The sequence below is a fragment of the Mobula birostris genome, chromosome 8, assembly GCF_030028105.1.
Source record: "Mobula birostris isolate sMobBir1 chromosome 8, sMobBir1.hap1, whole genome shotgun sequence".
In the NCBI taxonomy this organism is placed as follows: Eukaryota; Metazoa; Chordata; class Chondrichthyes; order Myliobatiformes; family Myliobatidae; genus Mobula; species Mobula birostris.
In genome coordinates, this window is record NC_092377.1 from 68,679,122 (window position 1) to 68,702,962 (window position 23,841).

Here is a 23,841-nt window from a genome sequence, read left to right on the forward strand (position 1 = left end):
GTTTCAGTTAGCCCTGACAAAGGGTTTCGGCCCGAAACTTGGACTGTACTTCTTCCTAGAGATGCTGCCTGGCCTGCTGTGTTCACCAGCATGTTGTGTGTATTGCTTGAATTTCCAGCATCTGCAGATTTTCTCGTGTTTGCATTTCAAGACTTATCCCAGTGATAGTAAACCTGATTCTGACTTTGCTTCTGGTTGGTTAACTGATGAATGGGGTAAAAGTGATTGATGTGTGGGCCCTGGGCACAATGATTAGCAACCTGTACCAATGATTTGCTGAGGCATAATGTTTCAAGATTTGTTGAAGACCTGAAACAAAATGTAGAGTTGACATGTCATTATCTTTGAATTTGAAGAATTCTGTTTTTTTTCTGTCTTAGGAATCAGAATTTCTCTGCTTGGAGTTAAATGAGAACAAAGTGAATCAACTGCTGAAAAAATTAACTGAAATTGAAGAGAGCATCACTGCCCTGAGCTGCACCAACTGATGCTGCTGGCGATTATGAAACAGAACAGATGGCCGTGTCAATAAGCAACTGGAACACTAACTGTCCCATTGATTTGTGTAATTTTCTGCATTCCCTGCTTTGATTGTAGAGTGAAAATTTGAGTTTACTTTACAAGCCTTTGATCTACAGCCACTTTCAAAACTAACAATGCCTCTAATTAACTCCTCACCATCTGTTTCTTTTTCAATAGCTAAACTGGATTCAGGAAATGGTTTTCAATTTGATACTTCTTTCCAACACTTCTCAAAGCTCATAGAATTGATTTTTTTATTTAGAATCCAAATTTGCACTTTGATCTTGAAATTGAATTTTCTTTTCTTTAGTTCTTGGAAATAATCTAAAATTATCGTTAGTTATCCTCAACATTTTTTGTCAACTTGTTGATAAGAATTGAATATTCTCATTCGGAACATTTCCAAGTGTTTGATGACAATTATATGGGCATGGAAGAGACTGAATTAGTGCATCATGGACCATGTAAATATCAGTTGGCTTTGCATCAAGCCCAAGGTGTAGCCTACCCAAGGATGATTGTTGTTGAACCAAGTCCCAAAAGTAATTGCTCTCTCTTGCATCTCATGTCAAAAATGTGCAAGACTTGTGAAATCATCACATGGAGATTACAAAGAGCACTTGATACTGCTGGAAGAAAAGCAATATGCATCATGTATTAGAGACATAATGAAAAAATTGTCATGTAATGTCATGCAAATTTGTCATGTAATGTATAATTCTCATGGTTTTCCTTTAATAGCCTGTATTCATATTATTCAATTATTCTGCCACTCATGAATAAATACATAACGAGGTTAATCATTGTATTCCTTATCATGTCCACTGAAGTAACTTTCATAATTAAAGTAGTAACCTATAATGCCTTGATGTTAAACATTGTCTTATTATGCTATATTATTAAGTATATTTGGAGATTGCATTTTGAGTCACGAATTGAAGGAAAATAAAACTTTACAGTTTCTTTTCGACCTGATTGTATATAACCATCAGTTCTTTGGAATTCTCTTTGCAATCAAGATCCTTCAGAAAGCAATAAACAATAATTAACACATATAAGGCTTTTGTAAATATCTATAAATGCTTGATATAAATAAGATAATTTTGGAAACCTATTCTGAAATTTGCATTTTTGGCAGTTCACTTAATTGAGTAAAGAGTATTATTTCAAGTAAGTGTTTTGTAGATGTGTTATGATTTGTTTCTTTTAGAGTCTAGAAGTTGACAATTTGTGTTTTTTTAAAAAAATAGATTTTGGAGCTTTGCTCAAATATAAGCAAGTCTATTTTTGTAGATGAAGTTTTAAATGAAATCGCCTGAAAATTGCCTTTTAAATCCAGATGAACGAGTGGTTAAAATCCATACCTCACCTGTCTACTGTTACATTCTAAGCCAGTAATGACTTCAAGATAAATAAGTATAATGCAAATATTTGACGAAGGCTTATAGATTGCCATGCTTTGACAGATTTTATTCTACCACAGCCCATTATTCATCAGCTGAATTAAAAATAGAGAACTGTCAATTGCATAAGGTTATTACTTTAAAAAAAGCTATTGTGAGCCACTACTGTAATGAATCTGTACAAAGTTCAATAGACAAAGCAGAGAAATTACCTGTTTGTAGTCAACCTTTGCCATTGGTTTTGGGGACGGGGGGGAGGCAGGACTCCTTTTTTTTCAGAATTACACTTCTCAGAGGTAGTGTTTGATTTGAAACCTTTAAGATGCTGGGGCATTGTGGCCTGCTGGAATTTGCAAAAATAAATGTGTACTGTATTAGATAACATCACAACTTTTACTGAAATTGATGTGCTTGCTGTGTCATAGAGGGAGTTTGTTTTGTTATGTATTTTATGGCAGTTGTCAATGCAGTAAACTTAAAATTCTGAAATGTATTATTTGTGAATTCAGTGAGATCATGAATTGTTGCACTTTTTGCTTCAGGAAGATCTCTGATTTGCTTCCTGTTTCTTGGGTGTGTTCTGAGAAATGTGGTGTCCCACCTGATTCAGTGTTCTCTCACCTTGTTCAATTTTTAAGATAAAGGTTTTTCTTTGCCACATTTTGAAATTAATTGTGGCACAGGAAGATAAAACACAAGGACTGAAAAATAAAACCCTGCTTCCTGTGGTGTTCCTCCTCAATAACCAGTCTCTTTGAAATACAAATCTCCTTTCATTCAGCAGATCCAGAATTTTGCTTTTATTTCAGATGTTTGTTTGACTGCCTTATCGATGTCCCATGAAAGTCACATGTGAGCCTTCCCTGAACGCCTGTTCCCAAAACTATTAAATATAAAATTGCAGCCTCTCCATGACAGTTCTTTGTGATGTCGAAATAACCTCTCATGCCAACTTGCATTTCAAATTGCCTTCCATTTAAAAAATATCCCAAGACACTTCACAGCATTATTATCAAATAAAATATAATGGTAATTTTTTAAGGAGAAATAGGGGCAGGTGCTCAGTTTTCAGTTTTAAGGACTAAATCTGTGTTTACTCCAACTATACCCTGTTTGTCACATGACAACAATCTATTTAGGCTTAAATTCCAAATTTTTAATTGCAATTTGCTAATCTATGATCATTGGGTTTAACCAAGCATCCCTTAATTTTTTGTCTGATGATGGTTCATTAAAGGGCTTTAATACTGTATGTTATAATCTAGCATTCTGATTGAGAATTATTTCTTAAATTCCAACATAGAAGCCATTTGACAGTGGTTGGAGTTACCACTGGAGCCTCAAAATGTATATGTGTGTTGAAGTACAGCTGAAGAGGGTAATGGATTGACAAGAGTTTAAAATGATCAGATTGGCGTAATGCAAATTAGCAAAAAATATTTATCAATCATGCAAATAGGGAAAGAACTGAACAAAAACAGTTTATTTATCATGTACACAAGCAAAAAGAATATCTAGTGCATTCCTGGCATATATGATGAATAAATCCTTCTCGGACTTCAAGTATTGATTTATCTGACGTTTGGATGACAAACTCGGTCATCTTCTTCAGGGATGATGCTTGGGCATGTCTCATCTGGTGGTATTTATACCCCCGTATTCTGTCCTTCCTGATGGGTTAGTCCTCATCCAGTCAGGTTTCCACTCCCACCTTGTTTACAATCGAATTCCAGATCTTTCTTAGAGTGAGACCTTTGTCTTTGTTAGAATTATTTTCCTCTAGTTTTATTTCAATGGCTTCCTTCACTAGGCGATCCCAAAAGCCATTGGCGTAGTACAGTGGTTTTGTGCCACTGAAATCAATCCTATGGCCATTGCAAATACAGAGTTCTGCTACCACTGATTTCTCCAGGTAACCCAAACAGATACACCTCCTGTGCTCTTTGATGCGGATTTCCACCCACCATGTGTCCTGTCTGGCCAATATACACTGCTCCACTCACAGGGAATCCTATAATTGATACCTGTACCTGGCTTGAAGCCCAACAAGAGCCTCTTCATCATGTAAGCAAGCAGTCACACAATGTAAGAATAGCTGGACAAAAAAAGAAATATAATAGAATTTACAAAATACTACATGAAAACTGACAAGCAACTAATCTGTGCAAATGAAAAGTAATACTGAGAACATGACTTCTAGAGAGACTTGAAAGTGAGCCTGTAGATTGTAGCCAAGGACGCACAAAACACTGGAGGAACTCAGCAGGCCAGGCACCATCTGTAGAAAAGAGTATTGTTGATGTTTTGGGCCAAGACTATTCATCAGGACTTGGAAAAAAAAAGTGAGGATTCAGAGTTAGAAAGTGAGGGGCAGAGAGGAAGAACCACAAGGTGATAAGTGAAACTAGGAGGGGTGAGCGGTGAAGTAAAGAGCTGGGAAGATGATTGGTGAAAGAGAAATGGTGCTAGAGAAGGGGAAATAAAGCATGCCACACAGAAGGCTGTTTACCAAGTTAAGAGCCCATGGCATTATAGGAATGTTACTGGTGTGGTTAGAGCATTGGCTGATTGGTAGGAGACAGCGAGTGGGTCCTTTTCTGGTTAGCTGCCAGTGACTAGTGGTGATAAAAAGCACTGGTGAGGCCTCACCTTGAGTATTATGTGCAGTTTTGGGCTCCTCATCTAAGAAAAGATGTGCTGGCATTGGAGAGAGTTCAGAGGAGGTTTACAAGGATGATTCCAGGAATGAAAGGGTTATCATATGAGGAACGTTTGATGGCTCTGGGTCTGTACTTGCTGGAATTTAGAAGGATGAGGGGGGGATCTCATTGAAACTTCAAATGTTGAAAAGCCTAGACAGAGCAGATGTGGAAAGGATGTTTCCCATGGTGGGGGAGTCTTGGGCAAGAGGGCACAACCTCAATAAAGAGGGGCGTCCATTTAAAACAAATGCAGGGAAATTTATTTAGCCAGAAGGTGGTGAATTTGTGGAATTTATTACCACAGGCAGCTGTGGAGGGCAGGTCATTGGATGTATTTAAGGCAGAGCTTGATCAGTTCTTGATTGTACATGGCATCAAAGGTTATGGGGAGAAGGCTGAGGAGAGGAAATAATGATTGGCCACGATGGAATGGTAGAGCAGACTCGATGGGCCAAATAGCCTAATTCTGCTTCTGTGTCTTATGGAATCTGACAGGAGAGGACAGAAGACCATGGAAGAAAGAGAAAGGGAGAGGACCACCAAAGTGAGGGAGGTGATAGACTGGTAAGGAGATATAACAAGAGGAAAATGGGAAGGGTGGGGTATTACCAGAAGTTTGAGAAATCAATGTTTATGCCGTCATTTGGAGGCTACCCAGTCAGAATATAAGATGTTGCTTCTCCTACCTGAGTGTGGCCTTGGGGCGACAGTAGAGGGGGCCATGGACTGACACATTGGAATGTGAATGGGAAGTTGAATTAAAATGGGTGGCCACTGGGAGATTCAGCTTTTTCCAGCGGATGGAGCATAGGTGCTTGGCAAAGTGGTCTCCCAAACTGTCTCAGTGATATACAGGAAGCCACACTGGGAGCACCAGACACAGTAGATGACTCCAACAGACTCATGGGTGAAGTGTCGTCTCACCTGGAAGAACTGTTTGGTGCCCTGAATGGTAGTGAGGGAGGAGATGTAGCACTTGTTCTGCTTGTAAGGATAAGTGCGAGGAGGGAGACCAGTGCGGGGAGGGATGAATGGACACGGGAGTCACTTAGGGAGCAATCCCCGCAGAAAGTGGGGGGGGATGGTGGAGGAGATGTGCTTGGTGATGGGATCCCATTGGAGATGGTGAAGGTTACAGAGAATTTTGTGCTGAATGCAGAGGCTGCTGGGGTGGTAGGTGAGGGTAAGAGGAACCCTATCCCTTGTGGTGGGAGGATGGAGTGAGGGCAGACGTGCACAAAATGGAAGAGATGCAGTTGATGGTGGAGGAACAGAAGCCCCTTTCCTTGAAGAAGGACATCTCCTTAGTTCTGGAATGAAAAGCCTCATCCTGAGAGCAGATGCATCAGAGATGGAGGAATTGAGGGAGAAGGGGATGGCATTTTTACAAGTAACAGGGTGGGACGAGGTATGGTCCAGGAAGCTGTGAGAGTCCATGGGTTTATAATAGACATCAATGGAAAAGCTGTCCCCAGAGATAGAGACAGAGAGGATCGAGAAAGGGGAGGGAGGTGTCGGAAATGAACAGGTAAATTTGAGGGCAGGGTGGAAGTTGGAGGCAAGGTTGAGCTCCACCGGGGTGCAGGAAGCAGCACCAGTGGAGTCGTTGATGTAGTGTAGGAAAAGTTGGGGAGTGATACCAGTGTAGGCTTGGAATATAAATGTCCCACATAGCCAACAAACAGGCACACATAGCTGGGATCCATGCGAGTGGCCGAAAAACAGGCAACCCAGTTCAGTGTAGTGCTAATTAAAGTTATTCACATAGGTTCAAATGCCTGATGGCAATAATTGTTTCTAAACCTGGTGGTGTGAGACCTAAGGCTTTTGTTCCTCCTGCCCAGAAGATGAAAAGATATAGGAGCAGAAGTAGGCCATTTGGCCCATCAAGTCTGCTCCGCCATTCAATCATGGGCTGATCCGATTCTTCCAGTCATCCCCCCTCCTCTGCCTTCTCCCCATACCTTTTGATGCCCTGGCTAACAAGAAACTATTTGTTTCTGCCTTAAATGCACCCAATACCTTGGCCTCCACAGCCGCACGTGGCAACAAATTCCACACATTTACCACCCTCTGGCTAAGGTAAATTCTCTGCATCTCAGTTCTAAATGGACATCCTTCAATCCTGAAGTCATGCCCTCTTGTCCTATACCCCTACCATGGGAAATAACTGCCATATCTAATCTGTTCAGGCCTTTTAACATTTGGCATGTTTCTGTGAGGTCCCCCCCTCATTCTCCTGAACTCCAGGGAATACAGCCCAAGAGCTGCCAGACATTCCTCATACTGTAACCCTTTCATTCCTGGAATCATTCTCGTGAATCTTCTCTGAACCCTCTCCAACGTCAGTATATCATTTCTAGAATAAGGACCCCAAACCTGCCCACAATACTCCAAGTGTGGTCTCACAAGTGCCTTATAGAACCTCAACATCACAGCCCCGCTCTTATATTCTATACCTCTAGAAATGAATGCCAACATTGCATTCGCCACCTTCCCACAGACTCAACCTGGAGGTTAACCTTTAGGGTATCTTGCACAAGGATTCCTAAGTCACTTTGCACCTCTGCATTTTGAATTCTCTCCCTAACTAAATAATAGTTTGCCCGTTTATTTCTTCCACCAAAGTGCATAACCGTACACTTTCCAACATTGTATTTCATTTGCCACTTCTTTGCCCATTCCTCTAAACTATCTAAGTTTCTCTGCAGGCTCTCTATTTCTTCAATACTACCCGTTCCTCCACCTATCTTTGTATCATTGGCAAATTTAGCAACAAATCCATTAATCCCATAGTCCAAATCATTGACATATATTGTAAAAAGCAGCAGTCCCAACACCAACCCCTGTGGAACTCCACTGGTAACCGGCAACCAACCAGAATAGGATCCGTTTATTCCCACCTTGTTTTCTGCTAATCAGCCAATGCCCCACTCATGCTAGTAACTTCCCTGTAATTCCTTGGGCTCTTATATTTGTTAAGCAGCCTCATTTGCGGCACCTTGACAAAGGCCTTCTGAAAATACAAGTACACTACATCTACTACATCTCCTTTGTCTACCCTGCTTGTAATTTCCTCAATAAATTTCAGTAGGTTTGTCAGGCAGGACTTTCCTTTTAGGAAACTATGCTGGCTTTGGCCTATCTTGTCACCAAGTACTCTGTAATCTCATCAATAATAATCGATTCCAACAACTTCCCAACCACTGATGTAAGGCTCACAGATCTATAGTTGCCTTTCTGCTGCCTCCCACCCTTCTCAAATAGCGGAGTAACATGTGCAATTTTCCAGTTATCTGGTAAAATGCCAGAACCTATCGATTCTTGAAAGATCATTGTTAATGCCTCCGCAGTCTCTCCAGCTACTTCCTTCAGAACCCGAGGGTGCATTCCATCAGGTCCAGGACATTTATCCACCCTCAGACCATTAAGCTTCCTGAGCACCTTCTCAGTTGTAATTTTCACTACACATACTTCACTTCCCTGATACTCTTGAATGCTGGTATACTGCAGATATCTTCCACTGTGAAGACTGATGCAAAATACACATTCAGTTCCTCTGCCATCTCTGTCTCTCATTACAATATCTCCAGTATCATTTTCTATTGGTCCTATATCTATTCTCAACTCTCTTTTACCCCTTATATATTTTAAAAAGCTTTTAGTATTTTCTTTGATATTAGGCAACAGCTTCCTTTCATAATTCATCTTTTCCTTCCTAATGACCTTCTTAGTTCCCTTCTGCAAGTTTTTAAAAGCTTCCCAATCTTCTATCATCCCACTAGCTCTGGGTTCCTTGTATGCCCTCTCTTTTGCTTTTACTTTGGCTCTGACTTCACTTGTCAGCCATGGTAGAGTCCTTCTTCCATTGGAAAATTTGGACCCGAGGCAGTAGCGAGAGGAGATGGTTGGGTTCGTTGATGATGGATGCTGGCGGTGGACTGGGATGTGTCCTCCATTTTCTATAGCTTTCTCCATTCTTGTGCATCGTTGTTTCCATACGAGGTTGTGATGCAACCAGTCAGGATACTCTCTATTGTGCATCTATAGAAGATTGTCAAAATCTTTGGTGACATGCTGATTATACACGAACCTCTTGGAAAGTAGATGAGCTGTCAGGCCTTTGTAATGTCATTTATGTGCTTGTGCTAGGACAGATTCTCTGATATATTAATGCCAAGGGACGTAAAGCTTCTCTGTTCCCTCACTAAGGACTGGCTCATGAACCCACAGCTTCTTCCTCCTGTAGTCAATAATCAGTTCTTTGGTTTTGCTGACGTTGAATGAGAGGTTGTTGTTGTGGCACCATTCGACCAGATTTTCAGTCTCCCTCTTGTATGTCAATTTGTCATCATCCTTGATTCAGGCAACAGTGGTGTTGTCAGCAAGGTTAACTGCAGTGTTAGAGCTGAATGTAGCTACACAATCACAGGTATAAAGTGAATCGAGCAAGGGGCTAAGCACACAGCCCTGTGGTGCACCTATGGTGACGGGAATGTGGAGGGACATGTTGTTCCCAATCCATATTGGCTGCAGTGTGCCAATAAAGAAGTTGAGGATCCAGTTGCACAGGGAAGTACTGAGTCCCAGATCTTGAAGTTTAGCAATGATAGTGTTCAATGCAAAACCGTTGTAAATGAAGAACATCCTGATCTTCATTATCCAGGTGTTTCACCAGCTGAGTGAAGAGCCAAGTGTATGGCATTTCCTGTTAACCTGTTGTGATGAATTGGCAAATTGGAACAGATCCAGGTCACTTCTCAGGCAGACATTTATGACCAACCTCCCAAAGGCCAAGTTCAAGATTTGTCCAAGTTAAAGACAGTGAGTAAGCACCTTGAATGGATTTAATAGATAAATCACTCTGCCAGCTTTGTCTTCTTCGACATATAAACACAACAGAAAGGTACTTAGAATGCCATATCCTTTTTGACACTGAGAAAATTGTTTTCATATTCCAGCAATGGATAACAAGCAAAACATCTGTACTTTGGACACCAGTGATCCTTCGGATATTTTGGGGAAGACTTTAGGATGCAGCAGGAACACTGCAACTCAGAACCATGTTGGCAGCAGTCATCATATGCATGATGACATTCAGGCCTTGGGAGGTTGCGGTTTGAAATGCAATTGTTCTTAGATATCCAAAGTGAAAAAGGAACAATGTCAAGAATGTGTTCATATTGTTTTGTAACCCACCACCAATGCCAAACTGAAGTCACCAGATATGGTTCCAAAACAGCATCTAATTATCTAAATTTCTCTGTCTTTTGCAGTTATTGTTTTGACCCGAGAATATTAATGTAGAAATATATTTATTTTTGAGTGCTGTATCTGTCCAACTAAATTATTGAACCAATAGTCATGGACCCAGGCAATTGATCTGGAATTCCTAGTCTAAATAATCATTTTCGGCTAGGAATGTAAATCTAAACATTGAAATAAAACATTGAGTAAAAGCTCTGGTATCAATACTTGTGGTCACAAAACTGCCAGCTGCTTTAAAAATCTGCTTCATTCATGTGCTTCATGGAACGTTAACAACCATATTTACCCAGTTAGACCTTCTGTGAACCAAGGCACACAGCATTGTGATTAATTCTCAGCTGACCTCTGAAATGATAAAGAAAGCCAGTAAGTATACTCAGGTTGGACAATAAAAGTGGTTGACCAATTATTACACATATCCCACAAATAAATATTTTGAGAAAAGTATCTAATAGTACAATTCCTGGTGCAGGACTTTAGGGTTTCCTAATTCTCTTGTTTTGTTTGTAATAAAAATTAGATCAAGGTTATCCTTTGGAATTAAAACTGATTTCTTATTCTAAATTGAGATGCTGCTCACCTTCTTGCTTTTTAATGTTGACGAAGTTTTATTGAGAAGCATGTATATCTCTTGGTATTTTGAGTCGGTACTTAAATAATTTTCAACAGATTTACAAGGAGTATGCAATATAGAAACACACCATTTCTTCCAACTAATCCATATCAGTTTTAATGCTCCACTGAAGTTACTCCCCTCCTTCCTTATTTGAATCCCATCATTCAGCAACTGAATGCTCCAACAAAGTTCTAGATGCACTGTTCAGTGTATCCTGACTGGTTGCCTCATGCACTGGTACACCAATTCAAAAGTACAGGCACAAAAGAAGCTGCAGGATGCACATCCCTCCCCACTATTGGTGGTACCTACAGGAGCCAATGGCCCAAGAAGGGCAACATCTTATCATCAAAGATCCCCACCATCTGGGCCATACATTTTCTCACTGCTACCATTAGGCAGGAGCTACAGAAGCCTTAAGTCCCACACCATCAGATTCAAGAACAGCTACTTCATTCATTTGATTCTTGAACGAACCAGCACAGGGCTTATCACTGCAGTTCACGAACACTATGACAACTTCTAACACTTGGCACCAGAATGACCATTTTTCGTGCTTATCGTGTTCTTTCTTGTAAACATTGTATCTAATTTATTTTTATTTGAAGCTTTTATTCTTGTGAGTGCTGCTTATATGATGCTATGTGTCTGTGATGCTGCAGCAAGTAAGTTTTTCACTGCACCTGCATTTGGGGATATGGCAATAAACTGGACTTTAACTTGGACTTCTCTCTCATATTTTTAGGTTCACCTCACTTCAATGCAGCTTTTCTAAACCATTCAGAATCACTTTTAGTGATTGAAAGTTTAATATTTAGTATGTGAGGATTTTTTTCTGAATTTTTTCTGATTGCTTTGAATCTTTTTTTATATCCTCTGATTTTGTCCTTTCCTATGATTGGAAACACTGTCTCTCTCATGACTTTTCACAAATTTTAAAGGTCTCTTCAAGATCACTTTTCAGCTCTCTCATTTCCAAAGAAAAGTAACTCAGCTGTTCATCATACCCAATATAATCCTTATTCTCATTATCTAATTTTATCAAAAACTTCTACAAATGTATCTGACTGGCTGCATCACCATCTGGTATGAGGTGGGGGCTACTGCACAAGATCGAAATAAGTTGCAGAAACTTGTAAAATTAGTCAGCCCTATCATGAATACCAGCGTCCATAGTATCCAAGCCTTAGGAAGACAACATCCATCTTTAAGGATCCCCACCACCCAGGGCGTGCCCTCTTCTCACTGTTACCATCAGGTAGGAGGTAAAGAAACCTGAAGGCACACACTCAGTGATTCAGGAACAGCTTCTTCCCCTCTGCCATCCGATTCCTAAATGGACATTGAACCCAAAAACACTACCTTACTTTTTTCTTTCTGTAATTTTGTACTACTTATTTTACCTTAACTATTCAATAGACATACAACATATACACACTTACTGTAATTCAGTTGTTTATTTCTCTGTATTTATTTATAATGTATTTCATTGTACTGCCACCATAAAGTTAACAAATTTCAAAACATATGCCAGTGATATTAGATCTGATTCTGATTTTAATAATAATTTCTTATAAACCAGCACACTTTAGACTTTGAACTGGCAGGTTTGCTGGACAATCCGTGATCTATTAATAGATCAATTTTAAATTCATTTTGAGTTAGAAGTTATACATTATGAAAGTACATTTTTGAGTGAACCAAGTTAAGAGGAAAAGGAGAACAAAAGATGCGATCTCATGGAGTAAAAAACAGAATATGAAAACTGAGGCCCAGGTGCATAGAAAAGGGATCAGAATCGGGTTTATTATCACTAAGGTATGCCTTGGAACTTTTTGTTTTGCAGCAGCAGTACTGTGCAAGCCATAATTTAAAAATTGCTATAAGTCACAAGAAGAAATGGGCCTGAATGCACACCCGTACTAAACTAGTATTGGTGTGTGGATCCAAGCATTCACAGTTTGTTAAACCTGGATATGAGTGGCAATTTGAAAGCTGGAATGGTGGATGGGCATCAACTGGTTTACCAGGAAAACTCCGCTTACAGGACGCACTGATAGACTTGATCAGTTCACCAGTTGTTAAAGGCTTCTGAACAGTACTTAAATGGCTCCAAAAGGTATTTGAAAACAGATTTAAATAATTATACAAGGAAAAACTACATTCAGAAGTAATAAATATAATGTAAAAGCAATAAAATCATGAATAAATTAAAACACTTAAAAAATAATTCAAGTATTTACCTAGAGTCACAGAGCCATAAAACACTAAAGCGCAGAAAAAGGACCTTCAGCCAATCTAGTTAGTGCTGAACTATTAACTGCCACAGCCCACCAATCTGCACCTGAGCTATAGACCTCCATAACTCACCCATTTATGCACCTACCCAACTTTCTCTTAAATGTCAAAATCTAACCCACATCCACCACTTCCACTGGCAGCTCCTTCCACACTTCCATCGCCTTCCGAGTGAAGAAGTTCCCCTGAAATATTTCACATTTCAACCTTAACCCTTAACTCGTGGGGGTTCTAGGGTTACCCAACCTCAATGGAAAAAGCCTGCTTGCATATACCCAATACTTACTTACTTTACTTTATTGTTGCCAAACAATTGATACTAGAGCGTACAATCATCACAGCAATACTTGATTCTGCACTTCATGCTCCCTGGAGTACAAATCGATAGTAAATAGTAAAAATTTAAATTATAAATCATAAATAGAAAACAGAAAAGGGAAAGTAAGGTTGTGCAAAAAACCGAGAGGCAGGTCCGGATATTTGGAGGGTATGGCGCAGATCCCGGTCAGGATCCATTCAGCAGTCTTATCACAGTTGGAAAGAAGCTGTTCCCAAATCTGGCCGTACGAGTCTTCAAGTTCCTGAACCTTCTCCCGGAGGGAAGAGGGACGAAAAGTGTGTTAGCTGAGTGGGTCGTGTCCTTGATTATCCTGGCAGCACTGCTCTGACAGCGTGCGGTGTAAAGTGAGTCCAAGGATGGAAGATTAGTTTGTGAGATGTGCTGGGCTGTGTTCACGATCTTCTGCAGCTTCTTCCGGTCTTGGACAGGACAACTTCCATACCAGGTTGTGATGCACCCTAGAAGAATGCTTTCTACGGTGCATCTATAAAAATTAGTGAGGGTTTTATATACCTCTCATAATCTTGTTTACCTCCCCTCATTCTTCTGCGCTCCAGAAAATGAAGTCCTAATCTGTTCAACTTTTCCGTATAACTCAGGTCCTCAAGACCTGGCAACACCCTTGAAGATTTTCTCTGCAATCTTCTAATCTTATTGACATCTTTCCTGCAGGTTGGTGACCAGAACTGCACACATTACTCCAAATTAGGCCTCATCAGTGTCTTACTTGTTATTACGTTCTTCAATAGGATCATCATTCCCATACAATGAAGGTGGTTACAGATAGCTCTTCTGTAAAGCTCAGTGTGGGATGCAAAATTTACGGAGTCCCTTCTGCACAGTGGTGCCACACTGCTGAGCTCAGTTTTCTTCACTAGACAAGTACTGCTCGCCTGTTAGCGCTGAAATTAATTTCTACTTCTATGCCTGTTCTGTAAGTTTATTGTTGTGTGGAAATTATTTGCAATCTCCTTCAATGTTGATTATTCTATGACCCCACTTCTCTTGAATGCCACACAATTGATGACATTTGTGACCTGGATGAGTAGGCTGCAGTTGTTACCGACTTCATTAAAACCTGTGTGGATGAGTGTGTGCCCACAAAGACTTACTGTACATTCCCAAACCAAAAGCCGTGGATGAACCAGGAGGTACATCGTCCACTGAAGGCTAGATCAGTGATATTCAAGTCCAGCAACCCAGGCCTGTACCAGAAAATCAGGTATGATTTGCAGAGAGGTATTTCAAGGGCAAAGAGACAATATCGAACAAGGTTGGAGGCAACATCAGATGCACGACAACTCTGGCCCGGTTTGCAAGATATTATTTCCTACAAAATGAAACCCAATAGCATGAATGGCAGTGATGCTTCACTACCAGATGAATTCAATGCCTTTCTATGCCTGCTGTGAAAAGGAGAACACAACTACAGCTGTGAAGATCCCTGCTGCACCTGATGACCCTGTGATCTCTGTCTCAGAGGCCAATGTTAGGCTGTCTTTAAACAGAGTGAACCCTCGCAAGACGGGAGGCCCTGACGGAGTACCTAGTGAGGCTCTGAAAACCTGTGCCAACCAACTGGTGGGAGTATTCAAGGACATTTTCAAGCTCTCACTGCTATGGACAGAAGTTCCCACTTGCTTCAGAAAAGGCAACAATTATACCAGTGCCTAAGAAGAATAATGTGGGCTGCCTTAATGACTATCACCCGGTAGCACTCACATCTACAGTGATGAAATTCTTTGAGAGTTTGGTCATGACTAGACTGAACTCCTGCCTCACCAAGGACCTGGAATCCATTGCAATTTGTCTATCACTACAATAGGTCAAGAGCAGATGCAATCTCAATGGCTCTCCACACAGCTTTAGACCACCTGGACAACACAAACACCTATGTCAGGATGCTGTTCATTGACTATAGCTCAGCATTTAGTACCATCGTTCACACAATCCTGATTGAGAAGTTGCAGAACTTGGGCCTCTGTACCTTCCTCTGCAATTGGATCCTCAATTTCCTAACCGGAAGTCCACAATCTGTGCAGATTGGTGATAACATATCCTCCTTGCTGACGATCAACACTGGCACACCTCAGGGGTGCGTGCTTAGCCCACTGCTCTACTCTCTATACCGTAGAAAGCATTCTTCTAGGGTGCATCATAACCTGGTATGGAAGTTGTCCTGTCCAAGACCGGAAGAAGCTGCAGAAGATCGTGAACACAGCCCAGCACATCACACAAACCAATCTTCAGTCCTCGGACTCACTTTACACCGCACGCTGTCGGAGCAGTGCTGCCAGGATAATCAAGGACACGACCTACCCAGCCAACACACTTTTCGTCCCTCTTCCTTCCAGGAGAAGGCTCAGGAGCTTGAAGACTCGTCGGCCAGATTTGGGAACAGCTTCTTTCCAACTATGATAAGACTGCTGAACGGATCCTGACCCGGATCTGGGCCATACCCTCCAAATATCCGGACCTGCCTCTCGGTTTTTTTGCACTACCTTACCTTCCCTTTTCTATTTTCTATTTATGATTTAAGCGCAGAATCAAATACTGTATCGCTGTGATGATTGTATGTTCTAGTATCAATTGTTTGGCGACAATAAAGTATAAAGTATATATACCCATGACTGTGTGGCTTGGCATAGCTCAAATACCATCTATAAATTTGCTGGCGGTACAACCATTGTTGGTAGAATCTCAGGTGGTGACGAGAGGGTGTACAGGAGTGAGATATGCCAACTAGTGGAATGGTGGTGCAGCAACAATCTGGCACTCAAAGTCAGTAAGACGAAAGAGCTGATTGTGGACTTCAGGAAGGATAAGATGAAGGGACACACACCAATCCTCATAGAGGGATCGGAAGTGGAGAGAGTGAGCAGTTTCAAGTTCCTGGGTGTCAAGACCTCTGAGGATCTAACCTGGTCCCAACATATCAATGTAGTTATAAAGAAGGCAAGACAGCGGCTATATCTTATTAGGAGTTTGAAGAGATTTGGCATGTCAACAAATACACTCAAAAACTTCTCTAGGTATACCATGGAGAGCATTCTGACAGGCTGCATATCTGTCTGGTATGGAGGGGCTACTGCACAGGACCGAAAGAAGCTGCAGAGGGTTGTAAATCTAGTCAGCTCCATCTTGGGCACTAGCCTACAAAGTACCCAGGACATCTTCAGGGAGCAGTGTCTGAGAAAGGCAGCGTCCATTATTAAGGACCTCCAGCACCCAGAGCATGCCCTTTTCTCACTGTTACCATCAGGTAGGAGGTACAGAAGCCTGAAGGTACACACTCAGCGATTCAGGAACAGCTTCTTCCCCTCTGCCATTCGATTCCTAAACCCTTGGACCCTTGAACCTTTGGACACTACCTCACTTATTTTTAATATACACTATTTCTGTTTTTTGCATGTTTTTAATCTATTCAATATATGTATACTGTAATTTATTTATTTGTTTATTATTATTTTAATTTTATTTATTTTTCTCTTCTATATTATGTATTGATTTGAACTGCTGCTGCTAAGTTAACAAATTTCACGTCACATGCCGGTGATAATAAACCTGATTCTGATTCTGATTTTAATGATGTGGAATACCTCGTGAGGGTGTTGCAAACAGGATATGACACTGTGTCAGTCAACAAGTTATTTGTGCTGGTCAAGGAGGGAGGTTTTATATATATTGGTAGCGAAATAAGAGGTAATTCCAAAGTTCAGGACTCCGATAGCAGCATGGCAATCAGTGGTAAAATGAATAAATCCAAGGATGATGAAGAAGCCAGATTGAAGGAGGATAAAAAGGGTTAAAGGCTAGAGGAAATTTCAGAGATGGGTAGTAGTGAGTGATGAGAATTTTACATTTTTAACCTGGCTAGTGAGCACACAAGTAATGATTTTGGTTAAACTGTATTAATTTTGGGATTCAGTTTTCACTAAAATATGTCTGTTGCTGCACAAACTAAGACTATCAATCCAGCCTTACTGTGGTGCCATGGCATGGACTTTGGCTTGTTCTGCCTTCTACCACTTCTACAAAAACAAACTGCCTGTACTTAAATTCACCATGGGACTAAATGCTTAGTCCCTGTAAATTAACTCTAGTGTCTATGCTACTAAATAATTCAATTCCAGATTAATCCTACCACAGCAGTTACAAGAGCACTGTTTTATCAACTCATTAAATATCAAGGACCAAAGAGTAATCAGCTGAAATGGAACACAGGCCACATGTCCTCAATGTTGCCAGTTGTTGATTAAAAAAGCATTAATTTCTCCATATCTGTTAATGAAGGGAGGATGGGCAGAAGTGAGATTACCATCAGTCATAATGGATTACTTCTAAATCTCTAAGGTTATTAAGAATATAGCTGTTAAACCTACATATGGAGCTGAAGAATATTCTGACAAGTCATTGTATTTCAGCGCTAGACGTCAATAGATTTGACATGTGTTGTTCTTGGTAGGTTTAACAGCATGATCCACTGGTTGTGTGGTCCTCAGGCACAGGACAAACACAAATTGCTTTATCCCAGTTGGAAGTTAACGGGTTTATCAGTGTGGGTTGGTCTGGTGTGATTCTTCACAGCTTGTTAAATGTGCCACTGCTGATTATACTTGGGCATATCCTTCTTCTGTACTCTGCCACAGATTGAAGGTCAGTGAAAGAGATGAGGTAAATTAGATATGAGTATCAAATTATTACTTGAAATTAAGATATGTTTTAGATATTGAGAAATATGAATGAATATGTAGGAATTGAAGCATAGAATCAGCTATAATCTCAAAGGTGGAGAAAGCACACGGGATCAAAAGGCCAACTCCAGCCTCTGTTTCCTATGTATATTCTTATCACAACACATTTTCTAGCAATAATGGTTGTAATTTCCAGACCATAATCTTATTGTCAGATTGAAATGCATTAAAGCATCAGCTGCGGTAAATGTGAAATCAGAATGGTGGAAAGCCTCAGCAAGTCAGGCAGGATGTGCTCCGATGGAAAGCCATCATTTTAACTTTGTTTCTCTCACCACAGACACTATATGATCTCCTGAGTATTTACACCATTCTCTAATTGTGGAAGTACTGTACTTAGATAAATGGAATTACAGAGAAAGAATATTAAAGTTATTTTGCAACTCCCTTGGAAACATTGCAACATTTAGTTCTTTGTACTTCTGATTTTATAGTACACAATTTACCACAACAATTGTTCATAAGACCATAAGACGTAGGAGGAGAATTAGGCCATTTCTTATAAATTCCAGTGAATACAGACCCAGAGCCATCAAATACTCTTCATATGACAAATGTTCAATCTTGGAATCATTTTCGTAAACTTCCTTTGAACCCTCTCCAATGTCAGCACATATGTTTGAAGATAAGTGCACAAAACTGCTTACAATACCCCAAGTGAGGCCTCACCAGTGCTTTATAAAGCCTCAATATTACACCCTCACTTTAATATTCCAGTCCTCTTGAAATTATTGCTATCATTGCATTTCCCTTCCTCATCACAGACTCAACCAGTAAATTAAGCTTTAGGGAATCCTGCACAAGGATTTCCAAGTCCCTTTGTGCCTCAGATTTTTAAATTTTCTCTCTAACTTAGAAAACAGTCAACCCTTTTATTTCTTCTACCAAAGTGCATGACCATACACTTCCCGACATTGTATTCCATCTGCCACTTCTTTGCCCATTCTCCTAATCTGTCTAACTCTTTCTGAAGCCTTACTTCTTCAAAACTACGTGCCCCTCTACCTATCTTCGTATCATCTGCAAACTTTGCAACAAAGCCATCAGTTCAATCATCCAGTCATTGACCTATAATGCAAAAAGAAGTGGTCCCGAAACAGAACCCTACAGAACACCACTAGTCACCAGGTGCCAGCCAGAAAAGGCTCCCTTTGTTCCCACTCTTTGCCTCCTGCCAATCAGCCACTATCCATCCTGTAATACGATGGGCTGATAACTTGTTAAGCAGCCTCACATGTGGCACCTTGTCAAAGGCCTTCTGAAAATCCAAGTGCACAACATCCACCAGTTCTCTTTTGTCTATCCTGCTTGCTGTTTCTTCAAAGAATTCCAACAGATTGGTCAGGCAAGATTTTCCCTTGAGGAAACCATGCTGACTATGGCCTATTTTATCATCTGCCTCCAAGTACCCCGAACCCACGTCCTTAACAATCGACTGCAACATCTTCTGTTGTTCTCAACCATGAACTGCTCTGAAAAGCCAACTTGAAGTTGTAGGTATTCTAGAAATTCCCCTCTCGAGATGCAGTACCAACCTGATTTTCCCAATCTACCTGCATATTGAAATCCCCTGTGACTATTGTAACATTGCCATTTTGGCATGTGTTTTCTATCTCCCAGTGTAATTTGTAGGCCACATCCTTACTACTGTTCAGTGGCCTGTATATAAATCCCAGCCGGTTCTTTCTATCCTTGCAGTTACTTAACTCTAACCACAAGGAGTCTACATCTTCGGATCCTATGTCACCTCTTTCTAATAATTTCATTTCATTTTCTTAGCAACAAGGCAACACCACCCTCTCTCCTTGCCTGTCCTTTCGATACAATGGGTATCCTTGGACATTAAACTCCCAGCTATAATCTTCTTTCAGCCATGATTCAGTGATGCCTACAACATCATACATGCCAATCTGCAAACGTGCTGCAAGTTCATCTACCTGATTCCATATACTATGTGCATTAAAATATAACACCTTCAGTACCGTTTTCACACTTTTCAATTTTGTCCACCTTTTACGTTACAACTCGTCCTGTTGACTGAAATGTTGCTCTATCATCAGCCTCTCCTTGCTAGGAGTCTCACTACTCATTGCCTTTATTTGTAAACCAATTATCTCATCCTCAGCGCTCTCACTCTGGTTCCCATCCCCTGCTAAATTAGTTTAAACCCTCCTGAACAACTTTAGCCAACCTGCCTGCAAGGATATTGGACCCCCTCAAGTTCAGGTGCAACCCGTCCCTTTACCATCCCCAGAAGAGATCCCAATGATCCATGAATCTGAACCCCTGCCCCCTGCACCAGTTCCTCAGCCACGCATTCACCTGCTAAATCATCCTATTCTTACCCTCACTGGCAGCAATCCAGAGATTACAATCCCGGAGATTCTGGTTTTCAGCTCCCACCTTGCTGTCAAAAATCTCTCTTCACGACCTCCTCACCTTGCCTACCCGTTATTGGTGCCAATATACACCACGACTTCCGCCTGCTCACCCTCGGCCTTGAGAAAGCCATGACATCCCCGATCCTGGCACCAGGAAGGCAACATATTGTCAAGAGTGCCTACAAAATCTTGTCTCTGTCTCTGTTCCTCTAACTATGGAATCTGCAGACCTCTTCACCTCTCTGCTCTTCCGAGCCGCAGCACCAGAATCAGTGCCAGAGACCCGCGAGACAGTGCCCTTCTGAAGTTGTATGCTTATTATTGGGGGGAACGGCCACAGGTGTACTTTGCAATGACTGTGCATTTCCCCATTTCCCCACCTCCTGTAACAGCCACCCAGTTACCAGTCTCCTGCAATAGAGGGTGACTACTTCTCTGTAGTGCTGCTCAATCTGTTGATCTAACCCAAGCTACCAAAACTTCGAGCCAACACTTTCATTTCAACCACACCTAGATGACTGCCAAGTAGCTCCTCTAACATTAATCAAGAATCCTCCATCCAGGGCAGGTTCATCCTTGCACTGATGAGAATGGGGGAACTGTAATTTTTTCTGCACATTCCAGCCATTTTGGGTGCCCTTGTAGACCTAAGACAACGTGGAGTCTTTTCTGGTTTCCCTTTGATTCATCTCTGCCATTTCTGGGAGACCTTCAATTACATTAGGGAAAATATGTCAAGTGGAGTGTCCTCTTTCATAAATTTTTCAGCTATTTCCTTTTCCAAGGTAAACGGGACAATCCATTAGCAGTTCCGTGATTAGTTGTCCTCATGAATTCAATCTTGTAACTGTGTTCTCCAAGAAACGGAGCCCATCTCTGTATTCTTACTACTATTAGTGGAACACTCTTCTGTGGATTGAAAATGGACAGTAGTGATTGATGATCAGTAATGAGGGTAAGCTCTCTCCCATAGAAGTACTGGATTAAACGATGTACACCCCAAACCAGACTCAAGGCCTCTCTGTCAATCTGAGCATAATTTTTCTCTGCAGTGGTAAGGGATGTAATGCAAAGGGTCTGGGGTGTTCACTTCCATCACTCACAACATGTGATGTGACTGCACCTCCACCATCTCCGGCAAGCTTCACTGGACAATATCGATCATAATGTGTGAGTACCGTGTCTGATGTCACCATATCCTTTACCTTTTTGAAAGCCACCTCACACTGCTTGGCCCATTGCCATTTCTAGACAACAGGCACAATCAGTTCTTCCAGCATTTTGTGTGTGTTGCTTTGGATTTTCAGCATCTGCAGATTTTCTCTTGTTTGTCATTTCTTGGTGATCTATAGCAATGAGTTCAAGGGGTGGACACAGTAGCCAGGTTTGGCAGGAACCTGTTATATAATAATTGAGAAATCCTAAAAAGGACCACAACCGTGACATCTTTTTGGCCTTGTGGCATCCAGCATTGCTTGAGTTTTCTCAGTGCACACGTATAAATATTATGTGTCAGTGGTGTGACCACAGAAACTGATGCTTGGTTTATAAATATCACACTACTTGCGTTGTCTCTGAGCCCATAATCTTCTGATCTTTTTGATGCTGTCTTGAGATTTTGGAGATGTTCCTTCTCATCCTTAGCAATAACAATAATGGTAACACTGAGTGGCTGGGTAGCCTTGCAGCACCTGGTCCATGCCTTTCTGCTGGACTGCAGGTGCAGGTGTCACTTTGAAATTAAGCTGATTATAAAGATAAACCCCTTTGTGACTGTTTATGGTGAGATAACCTTTGAACTCTTCTTCCATCTCCTTCTGTAGTGGGTCTCACCTAAGTCCAGTTTGCAGGCTACTTTATCATGGATGATAAAAGGAACTGATTGGGCTTTGTAAGACTTGGGTGTGGCATTTTCATTTAACACAATTTTTTCCTTGGTATATTGGAATTTTCCAATGCCCTCCCTGAATACTGTTGTGGCATCATCCAATACCTTTCTTAATTTGTTTTCAGTTGGCACTTTTGCAGGGGATATGATATGCAAATTGTGAATGGATCTTCAATCAAGTTGTAGTTGTCTCAGCCACTCACGGACCCAAAATGCTGGCCCTCCTGATTTTACCACATACAAGCCCAATGTGGCTTGTTGGTTGTTGTATTTCACTGTTACAAATGTCAGTCTCACAGGAATTATCTTTTCTCCAGTATAAGTTCTTAGTTGGATAGCTGCGGTCCAGTTTAGTATCTTTAGTAATGTTGTTCAAACTCATTTTGTGGAATGACTGAAACAGCCAAACCAGTGTCCGATTCTATCTTAATTAATTTGCAATTCACTTCTGGTGTAAGCCGTATTGCTTGTCTATTGCTGATTTTCACATTGTAAATCTCAAGGCTATCTGTCCGGTGTCACTCTCAACACTATCAGAATTTTCATCAACACCATGCTGGTTAGTGCTCTTATTGAAACTGCAACTTGATTTTTTAAAATCCTTATCTCTTCCCTGTGCAGTCCATTTATTTTTCTCTGCCTGATTCTCTTCATGTGTGTCCTACTTTATTGCATTTTCTGCAAGCTTCTCCTTTAAACCTGCATTGGTCTGGTGTATGTGAGTCCCTGCCACAATTGTGGCACAATTTATTCAGTCAGTCAGGTTTCTGTTTAGATGTTGCAGTTCTGATCACACTCACTTTCATGCCTGACTGCAACTCAATTGTGTCTTTGTCTGCTGTTTGCATTGATACAGTTATTTCAACTGCTTGTTTAAATGTGCTTCAGATAGGAGCCGTTTTTGAATGTTTTCTTGTAAGATTCCACAAATTAAATGATCTCTCAGTGCATCATTAAGCCCATCACTAATTGACAATGCTCAATCTCTTTAATTTGGCCATGTATACTAAACTGGACTCCCCTTCCTTTTGATTTCTCTTATGAAGCCTAAAGAGCTCTGCAATCAACAATGGTTTCAGTTTTAAATGTTCCTGTAAAACTTTTACAAGATCAGCAAAGCTATTTCGGCTCATTTGGTTGGTGCAGTTAAACTTTGAAGCAAACTGTATGTCCTTAAACCCAATGCACTCAGCAAAACTGGCATTTGCTTCTCATTGGCTATTTCATTTGCTTCAAACTGTTGCCCAATTTGCTCAGTATACAATATTCAATTACCTTTAGTAAACTTGAATGTGTCTGTCTTTCCAATGCAGCCACCCATTTCTGCTTTTTAAAAAAATTATGATTACTATCACAATACTCACTGTTCATGAACCCGTGAATTTGTCTGTTTTCTGCCTTTTTAAAAAACTTGTCTGTGTCTGTCCCTTCCCAAAGAAGCACGTGCTGCACTTTTTTTTACTCAAGTATTTCTCACTGTGCTTTTCTTTAACTCAAACATCTTGCTGTGCTTCAACAGGTAGGTCGTCTTCTTGAGTTTGTTTAAAACTTCCTCGTTGCAACTGTTATGTTTTGTAACTCTGAAACATAAAACAAATTGAAAGAAACAAGGGAGTGCATAAGGCGTGCATGTTCGTGTCATTTTTATTTTCACAAGACGTATGCATAT

The 23,841-nt window shown here is 40.8% G+C and overlaps 1 protein-coding gene and 1 long non-coding RNA gene across 3 annotated transcripts in view; one reads left to right on the forward strand and one right to left on the reverse strand.

Moving 5' to 3' along the window:
• Positions 1-1,383, forward strand: part of commd1 (copper metabolism (Murr1) domain containing 1) — a 102,180-nt gene extending 100,797 nt beyond the window's left edge. Inside the window, exon 3 of the mRNA XM_072265401.1 lies at positions 381-1,383. Within this exon, the coding sequence (XP_072121502.1) occupies positions 381-488 (108 nt within the window). The 3' untranslated portion in view covers positions 489-1,383. The remainder of the gene's footprint in view (positions 1-380) is intronic.
• Positions 1-23,841, reverse strand: part of LOC140201377 (uncharacterized) — a 49,602-nt gene that overhangs the window by 17,003 nt on the left and 8,758 nt on the right. Inside the window, exons 2-3 of one of the 2 annotated variants that reach the window (XR_011886846.1) lie at positions 10,182-10,240; positions 2,138-2,268 (exon numbers count right to left, since the gene is read on the reverse strand). This is a non-coding gene — a long non-coding RNA (uncharacterized lncRNA). The remainder of the gene's footprint in view (positions 1-2,137; positions 2,269-10,181; positions 10,241-23,841) is intronic. The other variant, XR_011886847.1, reaches the window with a different exon arrangement.